This window comes from Perca flavescens, chromosome 19 (genome assembly GCF_004354835.1).
Source record: "Perca flavescens isolate YP-PL-M2 chromosome 19, PFLA_1.0, whole genome shotgun sequence".
Taxonomy (NCBI): domain Eukaryota; kingdom Metazoa; phylum Chordata; class Actinopteri; order Perciformes; family Percidae; genus Perca; species Perca flavescens.
Genome location: NC_041349.1, coordinates 3,722,249 through 3,747,616, shown reverse-complemented (window position 1 = coordinate 3,747,616; position 25,368 = coordinate 3,722,249). Strand labels below are relative to the sequence as shown.

Below are 25,368 nucleotides of genomic sequence, written 5' to 3'. Positions count from 1 at the left end.
CCCGTTTTCAATTTTTGTTTTATATCAGAAAATATGGGACGGAGAAATAAGCGCTGAAAATGTAACAATGTCAAACTTTGGAAAAAGTAAAAAGAAACACAAGGGTTAAAAGTATAGAAACTTATCTAAAGTAAGTAGATAACACGTTCAGCTACATCACTGTTCCTCCTTTTTTATGTGAAGCTTTAGACTTCTAACTTCCATGTTGTGTATCATGTTTGTAACTGAGTGAATTCCCTCGGTCTAGTTAGAGGAAGAGATATCTAATATCAGACGGTGTGTTAGGCTGCTTCCACACCGAGTTTCCAGCTTGTGCACAATTTACAGACGTATAAATGATTCAAGTGATGATAACTTTCAGATCCTTAACCTACAATGACCACACATCATCATCATCATCATCATCATCAGCATCATCATCATCATCATCATCAGCATCATCATCTCAAAGACCAGGGTTGGTACACATGACAAAGGGTAGTGTAAAACAAACAGAACCAAATAAAAAATGAGGCCCCTGAATCACAGTCTACTGAACTGTAGGTGTGAAAGATGAATGATGACCTTTAACCTCCTCACCTGTGACAGAGACCCAGCTGGGTGGAGACTCTCCAACACTGCTGATGTGACACCTGTAGAGTCCTTCATCAGACCTGGAAACATGGTGGATGGTCATGTGACCTGCAGGTTCATTCCTGATGAAGGAGCCATCTTTATAGAAACCAGCTGGGAGGTTGGAGGACATCTTTGTTCTACAGGTCAGAGTGAGGTCTTCTCCCTCCATCACAGGGAGGACAGGACTCTGCAGGATCACTGGTCCACCTCAACACAGAGACAAACTACAGCATGTCATCCATTCACACACAGCTTCGTCAATACTGACTCCACAGTCTGATCTTACCAGGGACAGTGATGGTGATGCTGTTACTGGTTGCTCCCTCTCTGGACTCACACCAGTAAACTCCACTGTCCCCGGGGATCATGAAGTAGATTTTACAGGAAGAACCAGCAGGTCTTCCCCAGCCATCTCCACACTGAGTCCTGGTTTCTCCGGATGTGTTCCTCCTCAGAGTCCATCCAGCAGAGCTGTCGTCCTCCTCACAGCTCAGAGAGACAGATTCATCTTTAAACATCTGAGATCTGCTGGGACTCACAGTCAGAGAGGCTGGAGGGAGGAAGATGCAGTTATAGAAGATGATTTGCATTTTAAGACTTATTTTGACCACATTCCTCATATTCCTGCTTTCTCACCGTCTGTCCACTGCTGAATCCTCTCCTCTGTAATTCAGTCCATTTCTGCATGTTTTCAAATTGAACTCTCAAAGTTGCTATTACACACAGCAGAATATCTACATCTGTCTACATGTGTCTTACTTTTTCAAGTTTCTGTTTTTATTAATACTCAATAACCCTCCCGACGTTACGATCTTATTACCCATGCTTCAAAATAATCAGTTTCCTCTTTTTCTAGCAGCCGGTGCATCATTTGAATCGGCCCTGGTTTTGAATTATTTTTAAACGTTATCTTCAGTTTTATCTTCTCTCTCCAGTCTGTGTGCACTGCGACTATCAAAACTGCATTTCGTGTTTTAATGTATTCATAAACTCTCCCTCCTCAACCATTGTCTTGTCTACCAGATGTGACAGGAGGAGTTTACTGACCTTGGTTTGTTGGGCTGCTCAGCAGTGAAGTCAGAACTAAAGAGAAATCAACCTCAGGTTATATATATATATATATATATATATATATATATATATATATATATATATATATATATATATATATACATACATATATTTACACAAAATATATATACACATAATTTGCATTGTTTTACCAAACCTTAACAAAATGAAGAGAATTTTAAAATGTGAATTGTACGGTGGCCGACAGGGTCAAACGCACCGCAACTTAATGAAACACACGCAAATATACACAACACAAGCAAATTAAGAAAACATCTTCATTAATTTGACAGCACATGCATATCATTTAGCAAACATGCTGCAAATACACACAACACTACCAAATAAACAACCGTGCTGTAAATACACACAACACAACCAAATATTTGCAGCACGTTTGATAAATACTGCGCATGTGTTGTCAAATTAATTAAGATGTTTTCTTAATTTGCTTGTGTTGTGTATATTAGCGTGTGTTTCATTAAGTTGCAATGCGTTTGCCCCTGTTGACGTCCATAGAATTGCCCATTCAAATGCCTTTTTTAATAGCAGTGTTCTTGATTAAATTATGAATTAATTCATTTTGTTATTTCAAACTGACAAACCCTGAAACATGAAGTTGAACTCACCCAGCAGCAGCTGTAGATATGACGCCTCCATTTGAAATGTTGGTCATATGAGATTCAATTCAATTTTATTTATAGTATCAGATCATAACAAGAGTAATCTGGAGACACTTTACAGATAGAGTAGGTCTAGACCACACTCTGTCATTTACAAAGACCCAACAATTCTAGTAATTCCCCCCTCAAGAGGATTTAGAGCAACAGTGGCGAGAAAGGATTCCCTTTTAGGAAGAAACCTCGAGTGGTGAGGGACATATCCGCACATTAAGGTCTAACCAGTCACAGGAGTAAAGCCCTCCTCCTTCCTCTTCTCGTGTCACTGTTGACGTTTTCAGGAAATAGGTTTTTTTTTATTGTGTATTCACAGGTCAGAAATATATTAGGTACCAGAAAACGTACGACCTTTGAAACAGAACACCTCAAAATGAACAAAGTAACAGGTTGTGATCAGCTGTTATCAGAATCTCAGTATCATCTAGCTCAGGGGGGTCCTCAGTGTGTTTTAGGCCAAGGACCCCTAACCTGAAAGAGACACAAGCAGGGACCTCCGACTACATATATTTTTATATTGTATGGAGTTGCATATTAAACTAGGCCTACCATAATGAGTAGTGTAACCTTTAATGGTGTCCTGCAATACTATACTACTATTTACATATTCATATATCATCATGTTTTAATGTCAAACATACATGTGGAAGGCACAGTGACTCCATTAGCTTAACTGTATCTGTGGATGGCTACCATAGTGGATACAGTTATTGTATATCAGCTGTTTTTTTTTTTATGAATAGGCTGATTTATCTATTCAATAATATGTTTGATTGATGATAGTGTATAGTAGGGCTGCAACAATTCCTCGAATAACTCGAATAATTCGATTACAAAAAATCCTCGAAGCAAAATTCTTTGCCTCGAAGCTTCGTTAAATCATTGTAATTAAGGTTGTACGGCTCACTGTGTTTCCGCACGGAGGATTATTACTAGCGCACAAGAGGTGTGTGTGCTTCTGCGGACACAACACAAGCACAGACAGGGGGCGTTTCCCAATCTGTGTTCTTGTGTCCCTGTGAAACGTCATCTCGTGTTGCCAAAGTACTGTCCCAATACACAAGTTCGCATTTCGCCAAGAACAGTTAAAATTCCCGGATGTATTCTTGACACACCATTTACCGAGGATACATCGGTTGATAACTTGTATGAACTTCGCAGCACCTGTATCCCAACATTCATTTCGGCATTCAGTGATGGTTGGATTTCCAGTACATACACAGCCCAAAAACGGGACAATTTTAACAATTTTCGCCATCTTATTCATCACTAAATTCACTTCTGAGAACATTTTAGGCGAGAAATGAACGGTTTAGATTTCAAATATAGGCAGTCTTGCGAAAATCTTTGCCGAATTGACAATTTGCTCCAAAGTTTTCGGAGCTCCATAAAATGACGCGGCCGCCAGCTTGCGCCTGCCGGGGCCGCTTGCTCGGCGCCCGGACAGTCTCACTCGGAGATCCCGCTGTAGGACCCCGGAGGTCTTTTAGACCGGTCCCGTAAATAAGAGGCTTTTATTTCGCCGTTTTAGATCGTTTGTGTAAATATCACAACACATGTGGTTAACTGTCTTTTCGGAGTTAAACTCAACAAGCACACACACACACACACACACACACACACACACACACACACACACACACACACACACACACACACACACACACAGCGCAGCAGGCAGAAGAGCAATATACCATAGATAGACTGTATATTATTAGTCTATGAGATACACCCGTTTCTTTTCGGGAGACTTGTTTAAATTATGCCATATGCTATAGTCTACATTATATTTTGTATTTAGTTCATATTTTTGGTGTATTTGTTTTCTGATTTATTAGAAGTTGAGTTTCCGTCTGTATGATAAATGAAGAGTTGTACATAAAGTGGTAACATGCTATGACATGTTATGTAGACTAAAGGGGAGACACCAACCCTTTATAATTTGAATTTCTAATTTCCATCTCCCTGGGCACATACAGTGCACTACAATAATATAGAAATGATAATTCCACATAATACTAATAGGAACACATAGGACACACCAGTGCATATGCCTATTTATTTGTTTAATTTAAACTTACTTAAACTTATATGCTAATAATAGTAGGGATCGCGTTCCACTCTTTTGAATAAGTAAGGGGTGTTTGAGCTAAACCATAAACAATAAAATTAAAGCTCAATTAGTTTTATTTTTCAATATTATTGCAATAGTTGTAGCATTATGAGGTTTTCTTGTCCGGAGATTGTTTTAATACAAAGTGGTTATATTGTTATGGTTTTTATTTCTAGCTGGTATTTCGGAGCCCTGCAGGTAGCCTCTGTGCTGGGAGTGTTGAGCAATAACAGGAAGAACGCATCGTCTCAAACTGTTAACAGCGTTTTCTGTGCTTGTGAACTTGCGAGTTAATTCTTCCAAGAACAACCAGCAAGAACGTTCTCCCCAAGAACACAAGTCCGTAGTTTGTATTCTTGGTATTGAGAAACGCCCCGGATATGTCAGTACCCGATCCGTTCCACCTGCACAATCCGTTCTGCGCATGCGCAGATGATAATACTGTTTTACAACTTGCCCGATCTGTTCCACGCTAGCCTCCACCCAAGCTAACGTTAGTTTAGCTTACAGCTAATTTGGCTAACCACTAGCCGACAAATAACGCATGCGCAGAACGGATCTTGCAGGCAGAACGGACAGCTAGATTCAGTCGTTAACGTTAAGTCAAACATAACGGGAGAAACAGACTACAGCTAAATTAAGACTTTACAGTAACAATAAAGACAAGTATTGAGTGATTGTATTTTAAATGAGCACAAGTAAAGCAGAACTGACGTAACAGCTGTTATATATGTTAACGTTTGTTTTGAAGTTTTATTTTGAGGGTCTTTTAAAAGTTTGCATGCTGTCTCGGCTAGCGGTTAGCGAATTAGCTGTTAGGTAGATAATGTCTGCTGCTCTCGTCCACCGCTGTTTTTCATACAACTAGCTTACAGCGTGCTACTCTGCTAATAGCGATGTTTTACACAACTAGCTTACAGCATGCTACTCTGCTAATAGCGATGTTTTACACAACTAGCCTACAGCATGCTACTCTGCTAATAGCGATGTTTTTACACAACTAGCCTACAGCATGCTACTCTGCTAATAGCGATGTTTTACACAACTAGCCTACAGCATGCTACTCTGCTAATAGCGATGTTTTACACAACTAGCTTACAGCATGCTACTCTGCTAATAGCGATGTTTTACACAACTAGCCTACAGCATGCTACTCTGCTAATAGCGATGTTTTACACAACTAGCCTACAGCATGCTACTCTGCTAATAGCGATGTTTTACACAACTAGCCTACAGCATGCTACTCTGCTAATAGCGATGTTTTACACAACTAGCCTACAGCATGCTACTCTGCTAATAGCGATGTTTTACACAACTAGCCTACAGCGTGCTACTCTGCTAATAGCGATGTTTTACACAACTAGCCTACAGCATGCTACTCTGCTAATAGCGATGTTTTACACAACTAGCCTACAGCGTGCTACTCTGCTAATAGCGATGTTTTACACAACTAGCCTACAGCGTGCTACTCTGCTAATAGCGATGTTTTACACAACAAGCTAAAACGCTAAAAAGCTGTCGGTTTGTAGTCTAACTTTTTATTAGTTTGCTTCTAATCTTTGAAACTTGCTGCTGCTGCTGCTCCTCCTCCCAGCATGGCTACTTAATATGCACGTGAATGACGTCATCATGCATTCTTTATTCTTTCTCCTCACCATAGATATATCTATGCTCCTCACTGTGTATTAGGCTTCTGGAAATGTGTCCCCCAGAACAGTGTAGTTGAGTAGCCCTGCTGTAAACCCTCTTTTGCATATCCAGTGTAAAGAGCCAGAGGCAAGAAGGGGAATGGGGTGAAAAATATTAACATTTGGGCCACCAAAAATGTACTATTGTAATGTATTTCTTTTTTAAAGGGTCTTGGAATTTGTCAATAAAAATTTATGCTTTTTCTAAAAAGGATACCTGTCTTTTGTATATATACAAGCCACAGGTTTCCTTTTTTTTTTTTTTTTTAGTAAACAGCAATAATAAATATTTACTATTGCTGTTTACTAAGTATTTCTTACAAAGTATTTCTTATCCGATTACTCGATTAATTGATGGAATAATCGGTAGAATATTCGATTACTGAAATAATCGATAGCTGCAGCCCTAGTGTATAGTCATGAGCCGGGAAGCCTTAGCCCTCCCTTGCACAGGGTGATCAAACACCCTCCTCATTTCCCCCACAAAGGAGGAGTATGAGGAGAGGAGGTGAGGCTGCCCCTTGCTCACAGAGGTGTACCACTCCAGGGCGCGGTCGCGGAGCAACCCGGCGACGCAACACACCTTGGCCTCGTCTGAGCTGTAGGTTAGTGACTGCCTCCGAAACACCAGGTCGCACTGCACGAGAAACCCCTCGCAGGTTCCCAGTATGCCGGAGAATTTCTCGGGGAGGGAAACTGGGGACTCGAGAGGCGGAGAAGCGACGGAGGATGCGACCGGATCGTGAGTGGGAGTGCGAGACGCAGAAGCGGGCTGAGAGACATTAATGGGAGGGTTGGACATGTCGGAGTAAGGAGACTGGGCACTCAGACGCCGGATCTCTTCGGTCAGGGTGCGAATGGACTCGGCCATGGCCTGAATAGCCGAGGAATGCTGACCGAGCAACGCACCCTGAGCGGACACGGCGAACAGCAAGTCCTGGGGCGGGGGTTGGGAGAGTCAGAGGGGGATTGTGAGCCTGCTGGGTCCATGATGGCTTGATCGTTCTGTTACGGTTAGGACAGAACGGACCCAAATGCAGAACTCAGCACAAATCACTTTATTAGGAAAAGTGGGAAAGTGAATGGGGAAGTGGGGAGGTGGATGCCAGAGAGGGGAGCACAGGCAAGGGACTGGAACCGGGAACAGAGGCACGGGGAGACCGGGTCTGAGAACTCGACAGGGAAGTACTGGAGCGCGGAGAGGCGAGGGCTGAGGCAGGCTGGTGCAGGAAACCGTGAGGGGGAACTGGATGGAGGAGCCAGCTGACTGGAGGCAGAGTGACGAGGAAGGCAATGGCTGAAACAAAAAGACAGAAAACGGATTACAAAGATACAAGCAGAAGAACACTCAGGGGAATTTGCAGAAGCTTGAGACGCGTGTCACCAAGTAGGCAGGAGCAACGATCAAGCGAAGGTGGTGAGTCAATCCGGGGTTTATATACTGGGCTTGATTGGAGTTGATGGCCGGCAGGTGTGTATGGTGGGAAGAGCGGTAGTGAGGAGGCGAGCAGGTGTGCGCAATCAGCTGGCTGGCACAGACAGGAAGGGAGGGGGGAACACAGAGAGAAACAGAGGCAACACAAACTGACAGCAAAACATGAGGAAAAGAAAAACAGGAACTCACAGCCAGCCGGACTCCAACCACCACAGTACAGAGATGTTCAGACAATATGAACTCAGACGCAGCACACAAAAAATGCTTTGCTCCTTTTACCTGCTCCAACCTTTAATTACTCTCTTATATGGAGGGAATTTGAAATGCTTGTTTTCTGCTCGGCCATATACAAACTTGTGTTGCCTTCTAAGAATGTTATATTTTGAGCTAATGATTTAAAATGATCTAACATTGAATGGTTTAAACTGAGGAGTTGATTACATTGTGGATATTGTTGTTATTGTAATTATAAAATCATCTGATGCAGCTCCGAATATCTCAGGGGGACATAGAGGACAAGTCTCTAAATAAGACCTTAACCCTTGTGTTTATTATCTACTAAGTATTATTATTATTATGATGTTTGCTAAATGAAATGTTATGTAATGTGAACTATACAAAAGTGATGATAATAATTTAATATGAATCAATGGATGAAATAATAATGATCAGAGACGTGATGGAAGTTGATAACTCAGTTTTAACGTTCAGATATCTTAATGCACTTTAAACTCTTTTATCTTATTTTAATAAATACTTTATTTTGCTACATTTGGATTCTCAAGTTGTTACTTTTATTTATTCATTGCTGTACATTTTTTATACTTTGAACATAAATAAAGCCTCTCCAAATATCAACCTCATATTGCGTGTGTGTGTGTGTGTGTGTGTGTGTGTGTGTGTGTGTGTGTGTGTGTGTGTGTTATATATATTAATATATGAATATGTTAACTGTGTAGAGGAGGATCAGAGACTGGGGGGAGGATGTGATCCTGAGAGACTAAGACCTGAATCTGATGGAGGGTCTCTGGTCTCAGCTGAAGACACCTTTGTCCAACATGTCTCCAGGATTTAGAGAAACTCTCTCACACTGGTTTCATCATTTCATTCCTGGGGGGCTGTGAGAGGAGAGAGTCTGGGAGGTTAGGGAACAACACTCAAACTCCTTTTACTTTAAATACATAACACACAATGACTCCATATTTGATAGTTCAGATAAAAGTCAAATGTAAGTCAGTTCAGATGTTCTTTAATTAATAAAAGGCAGATTGTTTTAATGTCGACACAAGTTTTAATGTTTGACATGGATGTCATTTTTTTGGTGTTTAAATGTTAATTTTGCGAGTCTGATTAATATTTATTAGAACAAATACCAATACATACACACATATATACTGTATATATATATATATATATATATATATATATATATGCATTCATATACATTCAGCATACTTAACATATTTTAATCATGCAATACATACTTTTAATGTAGATATTTAATGTTGACAGTAGACTCGCTTTGCCAGACCGTCCTCCACAGCGCTGCGGAGGAAGGTCTGGCTAGTCCACACAGCAAAAACGTGCTCTGGTTTATTGGCATTTCTTTAAACCAATCACAATCGTCTTGGGCGGTGCTAAGCTCTGAACAAAGCCACTGCAAAATGCTTCGGAAGGAGGGTCTGGGAAAGCAGAGTAGTTGTGTGAGAGAAAACTCAGATTGGACAGATAGTCTAGCTAGCTGTCTGGATTTACCCTGCAGAGATATGAGGAGCAGTTAACCATAGTCCTCACAGATCAGCCGCAGGTTAAAACCCCAACACAGAGACAGAGGAAGGGGACGGACATCCGGCCGAAAAGAGGGACATCCGGTGAATCCTGTATCAATCCCGGAAGTGGAACGTCAAAGATATAAACTAGTTGACAGTAATCAGATACATAAATGAATGTAAGACAGTAGGAATTTGAAGGGCACCAACGACCAGTACCCTCTCCTCTGACAGTCAGGGCGGTGAAGAGCAGTGGCTCCCAACCATGGGTCCTTCTTATGGAAAAAGAAAATGGATATCAAGGGTCTGATATGAATGTGTACATTAGAGCAGGAATGTGCAGTTATTGTCCAGGGGTATAAAAACTATGTAAACAGTTTAAATCCAAACATATGTGTAGTAGTGAAGATAGTAAGGATGTGGGGGGTCTTCAGATGGAAGTAGAACTAACAGACTTGTTGCTGCCCTTCAGCTCTCACAGTTGGCTTTGACTTCATGTATTAACTTCTAGCTGTGTTCTCATCAACGTCACCATCTGCTAGAAGAATTGGGATGGATCCATGGAAGTTACCATAGTAACTGACTCTTTGACTTCATGTATTAACTTCTAGCTGTGTTCTCATCAACGTCACCATCTGCTAGAAGAATTGGGATGGATCCATGGAAGTTACCATAGTAACTGACTCTTTGACTTCATGTATTAACTTCTAGCTGGGTTCTCATCAACGTCACCATCTGCTAGAAGAATTGGGATGGATCCATGGAAGTTACCATAGTAACTGACTCTTTGACTTCATGTATTAACTTCTAGCTGTGTTCTCATCAACGTCACCATCTGCTAGAAGAATTGGGATGGATCCATGGAAGTTACCATAGTAACTGACTCTTTGACTTCATGTATTAACTTCTAGCTGGGTTCTCATCAACGTCACCATCTGCTAGAAGAATTGGGATGGATCCATGGAAGTTACCATAGTAACTGACTCTTTGACTTCATGTATTAACTTCTAGCTGTGTTCTCATCAACGTCACCATCTGCTAGAAGAATTGGGATGGATCCATGGGAGTTACCATAGTAACTGACTCTTTGACTTCATGTATTAACTTCTAGCTGTGTTCTCATCAAACGTCACCATCTGGACTCTGTGCGACTCCCAACAAAGATGGAACAGAAGTGAGATGTCTCACTCTGTAGCTAAAACAGAGAGCTCAACACACAGGGTGAAAAGATGACCTGCAGCAATGTGCAGTATTTGTTGGCCGAGAAACTTAAGTCTATTTTTAACTTGAACCCTAACTTAAGTGGCTGGATACTGGATTTTTTGTTGAACAGGTCGCAGTGTGTAAGGGTCAATGGTGTTTTATCCTCAAAGGTCCTTACTTCCACAGGCTCTCCTCAGGGCTGTGTTCTTTCTCCATTGCTTTTCATTTTATACACAAATGACTGTAGGAGTAAGTATGAGAAAAGGCACTGTGTGAAATTTGCAGATGACACTGTTATAGTGAGCCTTTTGAATAATGATGAGGTGGGGCATGGCCCTGTAGTTGATGATTTCATTGCGTGGTGTGAAAACTCCTATTTGTCTATTAACGTTTCTAAGACAAAGGATGTGATTGTTGATTTCCGTAGATCACAGCACAATGTTTCACAAACTCTTACCCAGAACATGAACGTTGAGACAGTAGACGAATATAAATATTTAGGAACCATCATTGACAGTAAATTATCCTTTGAGAGCAACACAGATGCAGCCTGTAAAAAGGCCCAACTGAGACTTTTCTTCTTGAGGAAGATGAGATCATTCAGCGTGTGCAGGACTCTGATGACTTTGTTCTACCAGTGTTTTATTGAATCAGTCTTGACATTTTGTATCGTGGTGTGGTACAGTGGTCTTCCAATGACCAATAAGCGTAAGCTAACAAAGCTGGTAAATGCAGCGTCTAAGGTGGTTGGGGTACAGTTATCACAGCTGCAACACATATATGATAGATGGGTCAGGGGTAAGGCTAACCACATTTTAAAATGCCCTGATCACCCACTCTTTGGGGAGTTTTAACCCTCAAGTCGGTGTTTTAGGCTACCTATGTTAAGAACTAAACGTGCCAGGGGTTATTTTATTCCTGTGGCTATTAGGAACTTGAATTCACTTGAGTGTCATCATTGAAATTTTTATATAGAAATGTTCTTATTTATTATCTTATTTTCATTACTGTTCATTACGACATATTGACCTGTGTACTGTCCAATTGGATCTTGTCACTGGTTTTGGGGAAGGTGTCTCTATTGAAGGTGTTGATGTGTGTCTTGTGCTGTGTTTATAACATGGCTTACACATGTATGTGTATGTGTGTGTTTTTGTTTTTGAATATCCTGCTGCAAATCAAATTTCCTTTCTAAGGATAAATAAAGTGGAACTTGAACTTGAACTTGAGTATACAACAAATAAAACATGAAAATTAAACCATGTAAACCTATTCTGATATAACCTCTAAATACAATTATGATCTTGAAGACGAGCATAATATGAGCACTTTAAGTATAAAAGTCCACTGGTTAAGAGGAAGTTATTTTTTTCTTCTTAACACTTGTTGCTGATGTCCGGGCTAAAATGGAAACCCAGGTCATGTGAAATGGACCTCACGCTCACAGAGCTGTTTATAGAGATTATAGTAAGATAAGCATGTTGACCACAGGAGGAACAAGTCATGATGTCCCTCTCTGTCTCTCTCAATTAAATTCAATTCAACTCTATTTATTTTATTGGCATGAACAAAGAAAACATATTGTTGCAAAAGCAGTTTACAGCAAATGCATATATAGTACACATTACATATTAAATACATACAGTAGGTGTCACATATATTCCATACTGCACAGATAGTTATACAACACATATTACCAAACAATTACATAACACAATATAATACTTAACAGTTGTGTATAATATAGTTACTGTACCATCCCAAACCAATGTGTAATGTATGGATATTATAATGGTGAGTCCCTCAGATCCATAGTAGCTGCCAGTGGAGCTGCTGTCTCTTCTCCCAGCAGGACTACCAATTTGCTATTTTTTTTGGCTATTTTTTCAAAGTGTGAATTCTCTTAGTGAAGAGGAGGAAGTGCATCTCTGTTTCTATCTCCCCTGTTCTCTCTCTCTGTCTCTGTCTCTCTCCCTCTCTCTGTCTCTCTCTCTGTCTCTCTCTCTCTCTCTCTCTCTCTCTCTCTCTCTCTCTCTCTCTCTCCTCTCTCTCTCTCTCTCTCTCTCTCTCTCTCCCTCTGTCTCTCTCTATCTGTCTCTCTGTCTCTCTGTCTCTCAGTTGCATTGTGTTTTTTTAACCGGTGCAGCAGTTTTCAGATTACATTATGTGTTTACATAATTGAAAAAGGGTTCTCCAATGTTTTCTCACTTAGCCTTTTAAAATGATATCAGGGTTAGGGTTAGCCCTAAGGGCTAAATATTGTGCATGTAAAGATGGTCCCTGTTGCACTGCATGACATGTTTCTTCATCACCATGAACACACACTGGAGTTCAGTCACTAATACTCACTAGAGCACCAGATGAGGATTACTCCGCTAATCGAAATAGTCTCTTCCTGGTTGATTTCTTGTCTTTGATTCCTATTTGTCCGTGACTGTCGTCTTCTGTTCTCACTCCGGAGTAGATTGCAATTGAATAAGTCTCTGGAAAAGAAATGACATTGATAATTTCAATTTTACTACAATCAATAAAACATTTTCCATAGTATTAGAAAAGGACTTAATAGTTGATACATTTTAGCAGCAAATATCAGGATATAGCTTTAAGACACAAGTGTTAAAGTCTACATAAGGGGAAGTACATCTTAAAATGTCACAGTTTTCTTATCTTCTTAACACTTGTTGCTGATGGCAGGGCTTAGATGGAAACCCAGTTCATGTGAAATGGACTTCACGCTCACAGAGCTGATCTTTTTTAGAGACATGTTGACCGCAGGAGGAACAATAACTCACGGTGTCACCATGTCAGGGTGTCGCACAAACAACACTTGGTTATTAACACTTGAAATAATGTAAAGATGTGCCTATCTCCCAGAGAGACTGAACTAGTCTTTGTTATGGCGCCATCAATATCTTTGCCTAACACAAACTTGACAGCTTGAGCGAGAGATTTATGCCTCTTGCACCCCGTTACCAACTGGCTTTAAGATCAGACCTGAGTGATCAGATCACAAGAGGACAGCTCTAAGTACAGCTGAAAACACTCGGGGGGCACTGAGATCAGAATTTAAAAAACATGTTTGGAGGCGGTTTAGGAAACATGTGTCAATGAGAACAGAAAATGTGTCCTGGGCCCAATCCGTCCGGATGTTTGGGCAGTGGCTGTCAGCGTCAGATATGACGCAAAAATCACCCTTCTGCATCACATTCCCTAAACCCAACTGTCCCGTTCTTCTTTATCTAAACCCAACTGTCCCGTTCTTCTTTATCTAAACCCAAACTGTTCTTCTTTATCTAAACCCAACTGTCCCGTTCTTCTTTATCTAAACCCAACTGTCCCGTTCTTCTTTACCTAAACCCAACTGTCCCGTTCTTCTTTATCTAAACCCAACTGTCCTGTTCTTCTTTATCTAAACCCAACTGTCCCGTTCTTCTTTACCTAAACCCAACTGTCCTGTTCTTCTTTACCTAAACCCAACTGTCCCGTTCTTCTTTATCTAAACCCAACTGTCCCGTTCTTCTTTACCTAAACCCAACTGTCCCGTTCTTCTTTATCTAAACCCAACTGTCCCGTTCTTCTTTATCTAAACCCAACTGTCCCGTTCTTCTTTACCTAAACCCAACTGTCCCGTTCATGTCCTGCGTGTCATGGAAACGTACCTTTTATAAGCCCCTCACCATTTTTTCGTTAACCTAACTGCTTCAAAAAGTGACGCCAATAGTCCCGACCCAGCGCGTTTAGATAAAGCACGTTAAGATATGATGCTAAAGGAGACTTTTAGCGTCAATAACAACGGCAAAGGCACCTGACCAAGTGTCCGTATTTTACACGATGAGAGCAGAAAATGTGTCCCGGGCCACATTAGGGCCGCCTACTCAACTGTGAGCAGAACTACCAAAAGTATTTCTCATGCCAGAAACCACTAAATTGTGTGTTTTGGATGTATATATCATACTGTTATTGGTCTGTGTTTGTGTTACTGTGCTGCTGCTCTTGAGAGCTCTTTGCAGCGCTGTTCATTGGAAAAGCAAGCCACCGGTATACAGTAACGTTATTTTTAGTAAAATGTCCCAGAATTCACCAATATGAAGGATATTACTCCAGACCTTCCTGCCATTATGTCATATCCTTTCGTTATTTATGAGTCTTCTATTGCCAGAGTTACACAGCCTTGTTTATAATACGGAGAAAGCTGGCAAACTCAAATCATCAGCTGTGAAATGGTTTCATTTCCTATACATTCTTCACAATAAAAGCCCCCACGTTATTTTCTCATTTGAATGCTTTTATTATGAAATGGAAAAATCAGGAAATGTTGGCTCTTCATCAGCAGTAACATAACACGGTGCTTTTCAGGTGTTGCGCTAATCACTCCGCCCAAGTAGCAGCAGTAGCAGTGCTTCGCCTTCTGAGAATATAGTTCCCAGTATGTATACGGTTAGAAGATGGCCGTGGGTCATGTGACCTTGTTAATTGTACACGCTGCGACTCTACAAATCACAACATGTAAATAGGAACATGTTGGCGTTATTTTGTGACTTATTGGGAGCAGTAGGCTAGATGGAGCCGGTTACCTCCAGGATCTGTGCTAAGCTAGGCTAGATGGAGCCGGTTACCTCCATGATCTGTGCTAAGCTAGGCTAGATGGAGCCGGTTACCTCCAGGATCTGTGCTAAGCTAGGCTAGATGGAGCCGGTTACCTCCAGGATCTGTGCTAAGCTAGGCTAGATGGAGCCGGTTACCTCCAGGATCTGTGCTAAGCTAGGCTAGATGGAGCCGGTTACCTCCAGGATCTGTGCTAAGCTAGGCTAGGTTACCTCCATGATCTGTGCTAAGCTAGGCTAGATGGAGCCGGTTATCTCCATGATCTGTGCTAAGCTAGGCTAGTCATGGGAGGGGGAGGGGGGGCATCAGACAGAGTTAGGACACGCACAGAGATGAGAAGGGTATGTATGGACTTTTCTAACTCTGGGGGATACGGGGAATAAGTTGGCATGTTCCTTTAACAACGGCATTTTACTGTTTACATGAACATATTCCATTACTTTAGATCTATTGTAAATGATCATAGATAGATAGAGATATGTAAATCTGCAAATTTATAGTTTATTGATATGATCTTTGTTTTGTCCAGTGTCCTGCAGTGAAGCGTGAACAGACCCCCACTCAGCTGAAGGGTTGCTATGAGAAACAGGAAACTGGACGACCACAGAGCTGTTAGAGCTGTTAGAGCTGTTAGAGGTGTTAACCACAGGGTACCAAACACCCGGCCTCTCATGACAAGCTCAACACACCCATCACCTATCATCTACTAAAATAGACCTCACAGTGTGACTGTTAAAATATCCCTAATTTATAAAATGTTCTTTTCCCAAAACGTCCTCTCAGGACATTAAAACAAGAACACACACAGTTTTCTCCTGAAAATCAATAAAAACATCTTTACCTCTGCTCCGTCTCGATATTGTGACATCATTGTTTGTGATGTCATCATCTCCAGCCTCAGCTTGAGCAGCTGAAATGAACCAAAGTTAACATCAATTTCAATCAGTTTATCCATTAAAGAGACATCCGTAAAGATGGAAACGTGAGGAAGATTATGTGATTCGATCAAAAGCTCCGGAGCATGCTAAAGGGCCCTCGTGGTGACGATGGTTTGTCAACAACAGAAAAGTGATTCATGAGAATCCTAAGAGACGTTTGACTTGAAACACTTCACTCCAATTCTGAAATTGAAAATATCAACAGTAAATTTAGATTTTGAACTGCAGCGCAATATGAGTCTTATTGAGACTAACCTTTAGGTTTTACAGATGCTACAGATGTCTCATCAGGGAGAACCTCAGAACCAGGAGAACCAGGAGAACCAGGAGAGCCAGGAGAACCAGGAGAACCGGGACACCGACTGAAACAATGGACCACAACACAAGGGGAGGAGGAGAGGAGCCGGAGGGAGGAGGAGAGGAGCCTGGGGAGGAGGAGGGAGCTGGGGGAGGGGAAGAAGTGGTGGAGCCAGAGGTTGTAGGAGGACTTGTAGTCATGGGTTTCTCTAAAATTAACAAAAAACGATTTTTTGTTTGCCTTGATTTGCCTTGTGTGGACTTCGGGTCAAATTGACCCGTTTTCAATTTTTGTTTTATATCAGAAAATATGGGACGGAGAAATAAGCGCTGAAAATGTAACAATGTAAAACTTTGGAAAAAGTAAAAAGAAACACAAGGGTTAAAAGTATAGAAATCAAAGTAAGTAGATAACACGTTCAGCTACATCACTGTTCCTCCTTTTTTATGTGAAGCTTTAGACTTCTAACTTCCATGTTGTGTATCATGTTTGTAACTGAGTGAATTCTACTATCGGTCTAGTTAGAGGAAGAGATATCTGGTCAGACCAAATATCAAACTCTGGTGTGTTAGGCTGCTTCCACACACAGGAAGTTTCAATGCATTTAGTGCACAATTTACAGACGTATAAATGATTCAAGTGATGATAACTTTCAGATCCTTAACCTACAATGACCACACATCATCATCATCATCATCATCATCATCATCATCATCATCATCATCATCAGCATCATCATCTCAAAGACCAGGGTTGGTACACATGACAAAGGGTAATGTAAAAACAAACAGAACCAAATAAAAATGAGGCCCCTGAATCACAGTCTACTGAACTGTAGGTGTGAAAGATGAATGATGACCTTTAACCTCCTCACCTGTGACAGAGACCCAGCTGGGTGGAGACTCTCCAACACTGCTGATGAGACACTTGTAGAGGCCTTCATCAGACCTGGAAACATGGTGGATGGTCATGTGACCTGCAGGTTCATTCCTGATGAAGGAGCCATCTTTATAGAAACCAGCTGAGCGGTTGGAGGACATCTTTGTTCTACAGGTCAGAGTGAGGTCTTCTCCCTCCATCACAGGGAGGACAGGACTCTGCAGGATCACTGGTCCACCTCAACACAGAGACAAACTACAGCATGTCATCCATTCACACACAGCCTCATCAATACTGACTCCACAGTCTGATCTTACCAGTGACAGTGATGGTGATGCTGTTACTGGTTGCTCCCTCTCTGGACTCACACCAGTAAACTCCACTGTCCTTTGGGACCATGTAGCTGATGTTACAGGAAGAACCAGCAGGTCTTCCCCAGCCATCTCCACACTGAGTCCTGGTTTCTCTGGTTGTGTTCCTCCTCAGAGTCCATCCAGCAGAGCTGTCGTCCTCCTCACAGCTCAGAGAGACAGACTGTCCTTTAAACATCTGAGAGCTGCTGGGACTCACAGTCAGAGAGACTGGAGGGAGGAAGATGCAGTTATAGAAGATGATTTGCATTTTAAGACTTATTTTGACCACATTCCTCATATTCCTGCTTTCTCACCGTCTGTCCACTGCTGAATCCTCTCCTCTGTAATTCAGTCCATTTCTGCATGTTTTCAAATTGAACTCTCAAAGTTGCTATTACACACAGCAGAATATCTACATCTGTCTACATGTGTCTTACTTTTTCAAGTTTCTGTTTTTATTAATACTCAATAACCCTCCCGACGTTACGATCTTATTACCCATCCTTCAAAATAATCAGTTTCCTCTTTTTCTAGCAGCCGGTGCATCATTTGAATCGGCCCTGGTTTTGAATTATTTTTAAACGTTATCTTCAGTTTTATCTTCTCTCTCCAGTCTGTGTGCACTGCGACTATCAAAACTGCATTTCGTGTTTTAATGTATTCATAAACTCTCCCTCCTCAACCATTGTCTTGTCTACCAGATGTGACAGGAGGAGTTTACTGACCTTGGTTTGTTGGGCTGCTCAGCAGTGAAGTCAGAACTAAAGAGAAATCAACCTCATATATATATATATATATATATATATATATATATATATATATATATATATATATATACACACATATATTTACACAAAATATATATACACATACTTTGCATTGTTTTACCAAACCTTAACAAAATGAAGAGAATTTTAAAATGTGAATTGTACGGTGGCCGACAGGGTCAAACGCACCGCAACTTAATGAAACACACGCAAATATACACAACACAAGCAAATTAAGAAAACATCTTCATTAATTTGACAGCACATGCATATCATTTAGCAAACATGCTGCAAATACACACAACACTACCAAATAAACAACCGTGCTGTAAATACACACAACACAACCAAATATTTGCAGCACGTTTGATAAATACTGCGCATGTGTTGTCAAATTAATTAAGATGTTTTCTTAATTTGCTTGTGTTGTGTATATTAGCGTGTGTTTCATTAAGTTGCAATGCGTTTGCCCCTGTTGACGTCCATAGAATTGCCCATTCAAATGCCTTTTTTAATAGCAGTGTTCTTGATTAAATTATGAATTAATTCATTTTGTTATTTCAAACTGACAAACCCTGAAACATGAAGTTGAACTCACCCAGCAGCAGCTGCAGATATGACGCCTCCATTTGAAATGTTGGTCATATGAGATTCAATTCAATTCAATTTTATTTATAGTATCAGATCGTAACAAGAGTAATCTGGAGACACTTTACAGATAGAGTAGGTCTAGACCACACTCTGTCATTTACAAAGACCCAACAATTCTAGTAATTCCCCACCAAGAGGATTTAGTGCAACAGTGGCGAGAAAGGATTCCCTTTTAGGAAGAAACCTCGAGTGGTGAGGGACATATCCGCACATTAAGGTCTAACCAGTCACAGGAGTAAAGCCCTCCTCCTTCCTCTTCTCGTGTCACTGTTGACGTTTTCAGGAAATAGGTTTTTTTTTATTGTGTATTCACAGGTCAGAAATATATTAGGTACCAGAAAACGTACGGCCTTTGAAACAGAACACCTCAAAATGAACAAAGTAACAGGTTGTGATCAGCTGTTATCAGAATCTCAGTATCATCTAGCTCAGGGGGGTCCTCAGTGTGTTTTAGGCCAAGGACCCCTAACCTGAAAGAGACACAAGCAGGGACCTCCGACTACATATATTTTTATATTGTATGGAGTTGCATATTAAACTAGGCCTACCATAATGAGTAGTGTAACCTTTAATGGTGTCCTGCAATACTATACTACTATTTACATATTCATATATCATCATGTTTTAATGTCAAACATACATGTGGAAGGCACAGTGACTCCATTAGCTTAACTGTATCTGTGGATGGCTACCATAGTGGATACAGTTATTGTATATCAGCTGTTTTTTTATGAATAGGCTGATTTATCTATTCCAATAATATGTTTGATTGATGATAGTGTATAGTAGGGCTGCAACAATTCCTCGAATAACTCGAATAATTCGATTACAAAAAATCCTCGAAGCAAAATTCTTTGCCTCGAAGCTTCGTTAAATCATTGTAATTAAGGTTGTACGGCTCACTGTGTTTCCGCACGGAGGATTATTACTAGCGCACAAGAGGTGTGTGCGCTTCTGCGGACACAACACAAGCACAGACAGGGGGCGTTTCCCAATCTGTGTTCTTGTGTCCCTGTGAAACGTCATCTCGTGTTGCCAAAGTACTGTCCCAATACACAAGTTCGCATTTCGCCAAGAACAGTTAAAATTCCCGGATGTATTCTTGACACACCATTTACCGAGGATACATCGGTTGATAACTTGTATGAACTTCGCAGCACCTGTATCCCAACATTCATTTCGGCATTCAGTGATGGTTGGATTTCCAGTACATACACAGCCCAAAAACGGGACAATTTTAACAATTTTCGCCATCTTATTCATCACTAAATTCACTTCTGAGAACATTTTAGGCGAGAAATGAACGGTTTAGATTTCAAATATAGGCAGTCTTGCGAAAATCTTTGCCGAATTGACAATTTGCTCCAAAGTTTTCGGAGCTCCATAAATTGACGCGGCCGCCAGCTTGCGCCTGCCGGGGCCGCTTGCTCGGCGCCCGGACAGTCTCACTCGGAGATCCCGCTGTAGGACCCCGGAGGTCTTTTAGACCGGTCCCGTAAATAAGAGGCTTTTATTTCGCCGTTTTAGATCGTTTGTGTAAATATCACAACACATGTGGTTAACTGTCTTTTCGGAGTTAAACTCAACAAGCACACACACACGCGCACACACACACACACACACACACACACACACACACACACACACACACACACACACCGCACAATATACCATAGATAGACTGTATATTATTTTTATGGATACTTGTTTCTTTTCGGGAGACTTGTTTAAATTATGCCATATGCTATAGTCTACATTATATTTTGTATTTAGTTCATATTTTTGGTGTATTTGTTTTCTGATTTATTAGAAGTTGAGTTTCCGTCTGTATGATAAACGAAGAGTTGTACATAAAGTGGTAACATGCTATGACATGTTATGTAGACTAAAGGGGAGACACCAACCCTTTATAATTTGAATTTCTAATTTCCATCTCCCTGGGCACATACAGTGCACTACAATAATATAGAAATGATAATTCAACATAACACTAATAGGAACACATAGGACACACCAGTGCATATGCCTATTTATTTGTTTAATTTAAACTTACTTAAACTTATATGCTAATAATGGTAGGGATCGCGTTCCACTCTTTTGAATAAGTAAAAGGGTGTTTGAGCTAAACCATAAACAATAAAATTAAAGCTCAATTAGTTTTATTTTTCAATATTATTGCAATAGTTGTAGCATTATGAGGTTTTCTTGTCCGGAGATTGTTTTAATACAAAGTGGTTATATTGTTATGGTTTTTATTTCTAGCTGGTATTTCGGAGCCCTGCAGGTAGCCTCTGTGCTGGGGGTGTTGAGCAATAACAGGAAGACGCATCGTCTCAAACTGTTAACAGCGTTTTCTGTGCTTGTGAACTTGCGAAGTTAATTCTTCCAAGAACAACCAGCAAGAACGTTCTCCCCAAGAACACAAGTCCGTAGTTTGTATTCTTGGTATTGAGAAACGCCCGGATATGTCAGTACCGATCCGTTCCACCTGCACAATCCGTTCTGCGCATGCGCAGATGATAATACTGTTTTACAACTTGCCCGATCTGTTCCACGCTAGCCTCCACCCAAGCTAACGTTAGTTTAGCTTACAGCTAATTTGGCTAACCACTAGCCGACAAATAACGCATGCGCAGAACGGATCTTGCAGGCAGAACGGACAGCTAGATTCAGTCGTTAACGTTAAGTCAAACATAACGGGAGAAACAGACTACAGCTAAATTAAGACTTTACAGTAACAATAAAGACAAGTATTGAGTGATTGTATTTTAAATGAGCACAAGTAAAGCAGAACTGACGTAACAGCTGTTATATATGTTAACGTTTGTTTTGAAGTTTTATTTTGAGGGTCTTTTAAAAGTTTGCATGCTGTCTCGGCTAGCGGTTAGCCGAATTAGCTGTTAGGTAGATAATGTCTGCTGCTCTCGTCCACCGCGCTGTTTCATACAACTAGCTTACAGCGTGCTACTCTGCTAATAGCGATGTTTTACACAACTAGCTTACAGCATGCTACTCTGCTAATAGCGATGTTTTACACAACTAGCCTACAGCATGCTACTCTGCTAATAGCGATGTTTTACACAACTAGCCTACAGCATGCTACTCTGCTAATAGCGATGTTTTACACAACTAGCCTACAGCATGCTACTCTGCTAATAGCGATGTTTTACACAACTAGCTTACAGCATGCTACTCTGCTAATAGCGATGTTTTACACAACTAGCCTACAGCATGCTACTCTGCTAATAGCGATGTTTTACACAACTAGCCTACAGCATGCTACTCTGCTAATAGCGATGTTTTACACAACTAGCCTACAGCATGCTACTCTGCTAATAGCGATGTTTTACACAACTAGCCTACAGCATGCTACTCTGCTAATAGCGATGTTTTACACAACTAGCCTACAGCATGCTACTCTGCTAATAGCGATGTTTTACACAACTAGCCTACAGCGTGCTACTCTGCTAATAGCGATGTTTTACACAACTAGCCTACAGCGTGCTACTCTGCTAATAGCGATGTTTTACACAACTAGCCTACAGCGTGCTACTCTGCTAATAGCGATGTTTTACACAACAAGCTAAAACGAAAGCTGTCGGTTTGTAGTCTAACTTTTTATTAGTTTGCTTCTAATCTTTGGAAACTTGGCTGCTGCCGCGGCTCCTCCTCCCAGCATGGCTACTTAATATGCACGTGAATGACGTCATCATGCATTCTTTATTCTTTCTCCTCACCATAGATATATCTATGCTCCTCACTGTGTATTAGGCTTCTGGAAATGTGTCCCCCAGAACAGTGTAGTTGAGTAGCCCTGCTGTAAACCCTCTTTTGCATATCCAGTGTAAAGAGCCAGAGGCAAGAAGGGGAATGGGGTGAAAAATATTAACATTTGGGCCACCAAAAATGTACTATTGTAATGTATTTCTTTTTAAAGGGTCTTGGAATTTGTCAATAAAAAATTTATGCTTTTTCTAAAAAAGGATACCTGTCTTTTGTATATATACAAGCCACAGGTTTCCTTTTTTTTTTTTTTTTAGTAAACAGCAATAATAAATATTTACTATTGCTGTTTACTAAGTATTTCTTACAAAGTATTTCTTATCCGATTACTCGATTAATTGATGGAATAATCGGTAGAATATTCGATTACTGAAATAATCGATAGCTGCAGCCCTAGTGTATAGTGTTCGGGCCTATTTTAATGTTGGGAGAAGGAACTTTCCAAAAGGTATTAAACAATAAGTTGATGAATCCCCTGCAATGACTCTGAGGACCCCCTAGGGGTCGCCGACCCCCTGTTGAAGATCACTGATCTAGCTTATTGGGTTAGGAGTGGGGCACAGCTGGACAGCTACAGGATGGATGGATGGATAGATAGATAGATACTTTATTCATCCCGAGGGAAATTTTAGGCATCCAGTAGCTTAGACAACCATAACACAACAAACACACAGACACACATATATCTCACATACATAAATATCACTCTCAGAAATGTAAAGAGTTAAAGGTCAAGGTCTGGTATGGACTGACCATGTGATGCAATGACCAGGATAAGGTGCTATATGGTAGAGGGTGTGCTGTGGTGGTAGTGCAAAAGAGAACAGTGCAATAGCTTATTATTAAATATTAACTATGATTATGAAAAGAAAACAATGTAAACCGAATTGAATTAGAATTGCTCGACAAACAAGAAAAGAAAATAATAAATAATATACTCTAAGAACAATAATAAGTTATAAGATGTGGGTGTTATGACCAGAGTCCAGATAGTGTAGGAGGGCTAATATAGCCTGTAAGACTATGAGTCAGTCAGGACTCCTTCAACCTGTCTGGAGAGCATGACAGTGACAGAAATCTGCCACTGGACATTAATGATTAGAGAGAAACACATCCACACCTCTGAGAGTCTACTGAACCTGCAGGGCTTTGGACTTTAGTGTCATTTAGTAAGTTATGACACTCGTAATGCAACATTAGCATTATGGAGATGTTACTGTAAATGGACTGCAGTTCTATAGAGCTTTATTTAATCTTAATGACAACTCAAAGAGCTTTACACACTATTCACACCCTGATGTCTTGTCCGAGGACACTTGGACATGTAGCCTGCAGGGCCCTGTGACCTTCCAGGTGGTAGATGACCACTCTACCACCTGGGCTGCCCCCGAGCTCTTTGCTATGACAACTTGACATTGACCAAGACAACATAAATAAAATGCAGAGGTGCCAGAAAGTAGAAGTCCTGTCCAGCAGCTGTCCTAACCATCACTAAACCAGCTCCTCTACCAGGTAGACGAGCTCGTTAGTGAAAACACCTGTTCTAGATGTAGAGGCAGATCCAAAAACATGGCAGGATTTTTACTTTCTGGCACCTGGACTATACACCTCTGATAAAATGTCTTAGTGGTCCTGATTATCAAACTTGGTGTTGATTATTGGCTGTCATGAGAGCATGTTAATTTATTCATTAACATTTGTCCTTGACCTCAGGTGAAGTGAAACTATTTCGACTTTTCCTGAAGATGATATAAATGTTATAAGACTTGTTTGACCACAGTGAATACAGTACAGATGGGATTTACCAGTTTTGCAAGGAGCCAAACCCAGAAAGAAAACCCTCTCTGTGGTGTATTCCCTGTCATAAAACTGGCCTCCCTGTCAGTCTCAGAGGTTTACTCAGAGGTCCATTAACCATCAGCCAATGTTGGACCACTTCCTGGGAGCCTGGGATGGATAAACCAAAACAAAACCTAAACCTGATGTTGGACTTTAAAAAGCAGAAATAAGCTATTAAGTTGAATAAAGCACGCAAAATGAAAGTAGTGTACTGATCCTTGATTTAACTTGAGAAGAGCGTTAAATGGAACCATCCATCTATTAATATGTTAAATGTGTTGAGGAGGAGCAGAGACTGGGCGAAGGATGTGATCCTGAGACTGGATCCGTTGTGGAGCAACTACGCTCCAACCGGAGCTGTTCGGACCAATCAGATCGTCAGGGGGCGGGCCTTATACGATGATGGACAGATGATCAACAGTAACGTAATCAACCTCATCACCAAAGAGAGCTTGGGGGAGTCTGAAATCCCTTTATTTAACATATGCGAAGAAAAGAACACAGATGACCATCCAAAATATATCTAAAATATAATGTACAGTATGTTGTCTTGGGTCATTGGGCATGTTTAAGTGGGTGTAAGTAAATCCTGGAGCTTTCTTAGTGGGTATACTGCGTACATATACCTGCGTATCACGTAGACTACACCGCAGAGGAAAAGTGAAATTACAGATTTTAAAAACT

General features: G+C 40.8%; 1 protein-coding gene across 1 annotated transcript in view; it reads right to left on the bottom strand.

Moving 5' to 3' along the window:
• The window catches only part of LOC114546119 (high affinity immunoglobulin gamma Fc receptor I-like), a 136,842-nt gene that overhangs the window by 3,747 nt on the left and 107,727 nt on the right, over positions 1–25,368 (bottom strand). The window contains exons 3-4 of the mRNA XM_028564783.1: positions 902–1,165; positions 580–822 (exon numbers count right to left, since the gene is read on the bottom strand). Of these exons, the coding sequence (XP_028420584.1) occupies positions 580–822; positions 902–1,133 (475 nt within the window). The 5' untranslated portion in view covers positions 1,134–1,165. The remainder of the gene's footprint in view (positions 1–579; positions 823–901; positions 1,166–25,368) is intronic.